The following is a 6,265-nucleotide window of genomic DNA, read 5'->3' as shown; positions in this document are numbered from 1 at the left end:
TATAATCGATTATCGGTTTCCCTTAACCGATCGATAATCGATTATAATCGGATAATCGGTTAATAATAGCAGTCTTATGTAATAGTAGCAATAACAATTTGTCTTGTTGTGCAGAATAAATTCATGACCACGTCATTTTTCATCAAATATTATTTATATGTGGTTAGCCATCATAATATGCATAAATTACTGTGATGTACAATAAATGTGTATGAATTTGAATTTTGTGATCGATTCTCATCCAATCAGCAGCCTTGTGACATGAAATTATGAAGTTCCTGCTATCGTGAGTTTGCTCGTAGCTACGATGTGTTTCTGTCAACGTTACTCTCGTAACATTAACATTAGTCGTAAGTGTTATCGTAGCATTAACATTAGCATTAAATTTACGATGTTTCTGACAACGGCCCCCTAGTTTTTTCACATAAAAAACGAACAAATTAACAAATGTATTCATGCAGCCGGACTAATATCTGCACGATCGGTATAGGCCTATAGAGGATTAACTATATATTTCTTTTCATTAAGGACTACCATGGGAAGCTGTGAAAGCTTTCGACCTGCCACCTGGTGTGAATCCTATCATAGAGGTCAGCGATCGGTCAACGATGATCTCAGGGCGTCCAGCCGAGTTTGAGAAGGCAGTCGAAGCATTAACGTCACAGGGCGTCTTTGTCAGACAGATGGGACCTAACATGGGTGCACACAACATTGATGTGATGGCCCCAGCGCTGCCTGGGTTAAAGAAGGCACTACAGGAGGTGAGGCTGAATGACAGGTTAACACAAGGAAGAATTAGTTAACACAACTAAAGCTCATTGCATCGTCTATAATTTGGTGAGTAGAAGAAGAAGGAAAGACGAAGAATTAACGGGAGGAAATCATGATAAGCTGATAGAATTCGAAGGCATAAAAAATATCGGAGTGTCAGCAGAGAAGCACGTGCATGTTCGCGCAAGTGTCTTTACGCTAATCATGGGCGTTGTTTGGAATTTTTCGTAGGTGATTCCGAGCCCACGGCGGGCATCCCATCGGTGGATTAGCACAGTGTGGTCCGAGGAGGAGTGGGACACCAGAGGTCGCCTCTGCTCACCGGACTACGTATTGACAAATCTCGTAAGAATAGCTCGCTATTTCACACATTGTTGTCGCTCATTCTCTGTTGTTATTCTATGTCTGTAGATTACTTATGAGTGAGATATGATGACATTTTGTGCGTCTATATCAGGCTGCATGAGCGTGTCTGCGTGTACTCATGCATGCGCGTGTGTGTGTGTGTGTGTGTGTGTGTGTGTGTGTGTGTGTGTGTGTGTGTGTGTGTGTGTATGTGTGTGTGGGGGGGCGTGCGTGTGTGTGTGTGTGTGCGTGTGTGTGTGCATGTATGTATGTGCGCGCACGATTACGTGATTCATGAGCATGTGTGTACACGTGCATGCGTGCGGCTGCGTGTGTGTGCGTTCATGCGCGCATTGGTCGCATTACACCGAACATGTTATGCATGCAATGTTCTGTCAGCGTTTACAACCACGTTCTTACACTGTTTCTCGGTACTGTCACATTGTTACACTGTCACTCGGTACTGTCAAGTCCACATGCCATTAATACTGTCACGTGATACAGGTGGAGCCTTCGCGTCTGCGTCAGGCGTTGGCACGGATACCGTCGGGCGCCATCTTGATGGAAGTGTCGGCTGAAGGATTCATGAAAAGCATGAGCGCAGGAGGAGACGGGGGCTCTGGTGGTGGTGGTGGAGGAGGGCCCCACATCACCGTAGTGCCGCTGATGGATCCCGCAGCAAAGGACAACCGTCGCTTCTTCCTGTCCAGCCTGGACAAGTGCTCACCAGACAGCGTCTGCTCCTCGCTCGTGAGTGTTGATCCTGGTGACGTCATGCTGCACGACCAGATGATAATACGAAATCAAACCAAATAAAATAAAATAAGATCAAATAAAATGAGACGGGAACTCTGGAATTTCTCACACATCGTGCCTTATATGAACGTTGATCTTCTATCGGTTCCAAGTCATCCACGTCCTCTGTCCCTTCTGTTGTGCGATTTTCGTAATGTCGATACTGAAAAGCAATGTCGCTGTAACCGCTGCTCCTCGCGTGTTTCTATTGGTTCATAGTACAGTTTCTACAGTTTGTAGGTAGGTTTGTAGGTAGATCACATTGATGCCTCGTGGCTTGCGCGCACGCATCGATACTGATGAACGTACTATTCAGCTGTGAACATTTTCTTTCGTATCTTTCACTTTTCTTCAGAATCATATCGCACTTTTATCAGGCCGGTCTGGAATTTGATTTGTGTTCTGATTTTCGATGCTTTGATTGAGATACGCATGTAAAATGTTTGTTCTCTTATTTTACATTTCGCAGGAAGCAGAAGAGCTGTTGTACGAGCGATAAGTGTTGCCGCAATGGAGGACAAGAAGCTAATTAAGCACGCACATCCACGCCATTGTGACAGCCGTCATTTTATGCGAATTCCAGTGTCTAATATAATAATAATCACCGGAAACCTATTACCGATGGCGCTAACGTTCGCGAAGGATGTGCAAGACAATATACATCACGCTCGCAATTTCTGTTAATGGAGAGACTAGGCGCATAATTGATTAGATTTTCGATGAATAACGATTATTTTGTGTAATGTTCCATTCGTCAGTCCAAGCACGATGAAATAAAAAGCGCGCATGATGTAGAGTATTTTCGATTGTGATCGTTATGACTTAAATTAAAGTTAATGTAAAATTAGCTGCGAGTTCTAAATGCGTGGAAATGCTTGCTGTTCGCTCGTAATTAAGTTATTAAGTATAATCCTATATCAGCTAGTGCACTCTGTCTCAGCACCGCGGCAGCATCTCATTCCTTAGCTAATGTGCTGCGAAATCTTGTCATTGACCGGCTTTTAAAAAATGTAAAAAAAATATAAGCATACAAGAGCCGAGGAGAAGCATGTACCCTACACGTTAACCCCATGTTTTCCTTTCTCTGTTTATATATTGTATATATTACGCAGCTAGTTGTGTTGTTATATACATATACTCATGATCAAACTCATGGTTACACCTACACTCATACATACGCACGCACGCCCGTACGCACGCACACACACAGGCCAACAGCGGCTCCCGCTGGCGACGACACACCCACACACACCCAGCACAACACACACACACACACACCCACAACACACTACACACCAACATCACACACACACACACACAACACACACACACACATCGGGAGAAACAAACAGCAAATTTACACAAAATCACGCGACACAAAGTATGATTATATATATATAATATATATATATATACATATATATATATACATATGTATATATATATTATGAACTATTTATAGTATTTTTATAAACTGTTTTCCTAAAGAGTCAGGATGTATGCTCCAAATATTTCGTCTTTAGCTTGACGAAAATCTTATCGACAGTGTCTGTGAAATTTGACGCTGAATGGTTATTTCGACCAAAGCCATTAGATAGCATTTCCTTATGTACAACTTCCATTGTTAATGTTTCACGCGAATAAAAACTGTAAAATCGCCGTTTTCGTCTTAAATGCATGATTGCGTGTTTACTATAGTCGATGGGTTTACATCAAGAAACGTTAAAACTTTGAGACATTTTTTATTTCCATTTGTGTCGGAGTTGTATTTCATTGCTGGAGAGAACGCGGAATTGCGCGGGTTCTCAATCACTAACCCACACTCGACAGCTAACGTCGCTTACCGAAACTGTAAAAACAAGCAATTACGAGTTCCGTGGTGTGCTTACCCGTTGTCGCGTTCGTCTGCCACGACTGCGCTATACACTAACAATTTATATACCCCGTCTTTGCGAAACTATCAAGAAACGAAGTCGTAGCACAGACAAGAAACCCCCAGGCACGCGCAAACAATACCCGCAGTTATTATCGACGATCTAAAAACGTTAATTCCCTGCCTTTGTGTCTATATTCAGACGTAATTGCGCGAGAAATTGTTCGTTTCTTGTACCTGTGGCGCTCGGCGCTGCAGTCACAGCATGACGCAACTAATAGATCGCGACTGACTTCGGAAGTTTGGCTTTTCGATGTCGTCACTAGATAGCGCAGTTGTTGCATCATTGTTATCACTGCTGTTATTGTTGTTGTTGCTATGGGTATCATCCTCCTCCTTCCCTGCTATAGTCTGCTCGCTAGCTACCCGTGCTTGGTGAATCTTGTAACGTCCGAGGAACCCCATGCGCGTCCCCACCGTGACGATGTCATCGTTGACCTTGAGAGCGGTGACGCTGGAGTAAACGTAGGTGACAATGATCTTCTCGGCCGTGTCGCAGCGCCACACGACGACCTGTCGAGTTCTGGTTCCTGCGATGACATAAGCACCGTCATCAGTCATGCCCAGACACGTTATAGCGTAGGGCGACGTATTTAACTTGCCGACGCACGTAAAGCTACCAGCTTCAACCTGCCAGACGGCGATCACCGACGTACTGTCGCCTGCCGACGCACGGTCGCCTGCCGCCGCGAAGTGACGACCGTCTCTTGAGCTGGTAACGTGCTGTACTACGCCGCTCGTAACAACGTCGGCGAACACCAGTGGCGCCTCTGGCGAGCATTTTCTCACTATCATGCGACCGCCACTTGTTCCGATGACGACGTACTCGTCGGCGAGATGAAATGCGGTGAACGTCTCGCGGTCGGCGACGGTCGATCCGTTACCCATGGCGACGACTGATGCGTCGTCGCGGTTTATAAGCACGACGACAGCGCCTTCTCGCAGGCAGGCGGCGACGAGAGGTTTAGACGGGTGCGCATCAAGAAACACCACCTCGCCTTGCACAGGGAAATCGACGATGGCGCCCGTCTCGAGGTTACGAACCTTGACGCGTCCGTCGACACCGCCGCTCGCCAAGTGACCATCGGCCGTCACGGCCAGACTAGTGACGCCACCGCGGTGACCGTCCATCGTAGTTCCCGACGACTGACCGCTGACGTCGGTCATGTCGAAGACGACGACGTCGGCGCGGTTGCGGTGCTGCGTGGCGACGAGGCGACCGTCGCGCGTCCACGCGGGCGACGCCGTGCCGTCGTCGACGTACATGGGCGTGCCGACGTGCAGGTCGGGCTGCGCGTCCCACAGCTTCACGTACGGTAGGCGCGTCGACGCCGACACGATGAGGTCGTCGCGCGCCAACAGACGATCGACGTCCACCGCCATGCCCGTCAGACGTGCTGACATCTCCTGGCCGAGCTTCGAATTACCGCCACCGCGCACGTCCAGGAGGCGCCATGTTCGCAGGCTCTCGTCCCGCGACGCCGACACGAGCAGCTGCTGTTTCTGACCGTCGCCATCGTCATCGTCGCTGTCTACGAAGGCGACTTTATTGACGACGTCGGCGTGAGCGGTGAAACTGAGCAGGATCTCATCGCTGGTGATATCACAGATGTTTAAATCGCAGCCGGAGCCGACACTGACCATGCTCCTGTCATTGTTGACAGCCATGCAGTTCACCTCGCCCGAGAATTCCCCGATCGCCGCTGTCACCTGCCCCCTGGCGGTGTCGACAACGGAGATAGAGCCGTCCTTACTTCCGGCAGCGACCATCGTCGGCTGGATTAGCAGCAGACACGTGATCATCTGCTTGTGGTGACGTACGTCGTGAAGAACGGCTAGCTTCGTTGAATCGAGCACCTAAGCAATACAACGTATATACATATTCATATGTACAAGGCCAACTACATGTATATCAAGAGCAGATAATAACCCATTATTTTCTGCTCTTGAGGTTATTATCTGCTCTTGATGTATATACATATTCGTATGTATATGACCAGATAATGATAATGATTATAATGGCTAATGGAAATTAGTAACAGATGATTAACTCGGACACGAGGGTAAAAGTTTGAATGAATTTGTGTACGGGTTTCAATTAAATCGCATGTGAATATCAAACGTGATCTTGCGTAGCATTGTCACTTCTATCTAAATTTACTGAATCATGCATTCATGAGTTTGCTACTAGTGACTCTAACACTTATAATTCAAATGAAAACAGATATTGGCATTGATAGCCCTAAGAGCGCACGCACTAAGTGGTGGAACTAAGCCAACAAACATTGAGTTCTTAAAGTTACATCAAGCACAGATTTCCTCTTCCCTTTAATTATCTCTCTCTCTCTCTCTCTCTCTCTCTCTTTCTCTCCCTCTCTCTCTCTCTCTCTCTCTCTTTCTCTCTCTCTTTCTCTCCCTCTC

The 6,265-nt window shown here is 46.8% G+C and overlaps 1 protein-coding gene across 1 annotated transcript; it reads left to right on the top strand.

Moving 5' to 3' along the window:
* Positions 1-526: 526 nt before the first annotated feature.
* On the top strand, positions 527-2,977 carry LOC106821524 (fatty acid synthase-like). Its single transcript, XM_014826374.1, has 4 exons — positions 527-761; positions 1,003-1,116; positions 1,621-1,866; positions 2,381-2,977. Exons 1-4 carry the CDS (start codon positions 609-611, stop codon positions 2,408-2,410), a joined length of 543 nt encoding a protein of 180 aa, XP_014681860.1. The 5' UTR covers positions 527-608; the 3' UTR covers positions 2,411-2,977.
* The last annotated feature ends 3,288 nt before the right edge of the window (positions 2,978-6,265 follow it).

Source organism: Priapulus caudatus, unplaced genomic scaffold, assembly GCF_000485595.1.
Source record: "Priapulus caudatus unplaced genomic scaffold, Priapulus_caudatus-5.0.1 Scaffold76, whole genome shotgun sequence".
In the NCBI taxonomy this organism is placed as follows: domain Eukaryota; kingdom Metazoa; phylum Priapulida; class Priapulimorpha; order Priapulimorphida; family Priapulidae; genus Priapulus; species Priapulus caudatus.
The sequence above is the reverse complement of the archived record's forward strand: the minus strand, read 5'-3'. Positions and strand labels throughout refer to the sequence as shown.

What these genes read in the sequence shown, in the direction of transcription:
- LOC106821524 (XM_014826374.1), top strand. Translation starts at nt 609, where the DNA reads ATGATCTCAGGGCGTCCAGCCGAGTTTGAGAAGGCAGTCGAAGCATTA. An exon ending in ACTACGTATTGACAAATCTC is followed by an intron (nt 1,117 to 1,620) that starts GTAAGAATAGCT and finishes CACGTGATACAG; the next exon opens with GTGGAGCCTTCGCGTCTGCG. An exon ending in ACAGCGTCTGCTCCTCGCTC is followed by an intron (nt 1,867 to 2,380) that starts GTGAGTGTTGAT and finishes TACATTTCGCAG; the next exon opens with GAAGCAGAAGAGCTGTTGTA.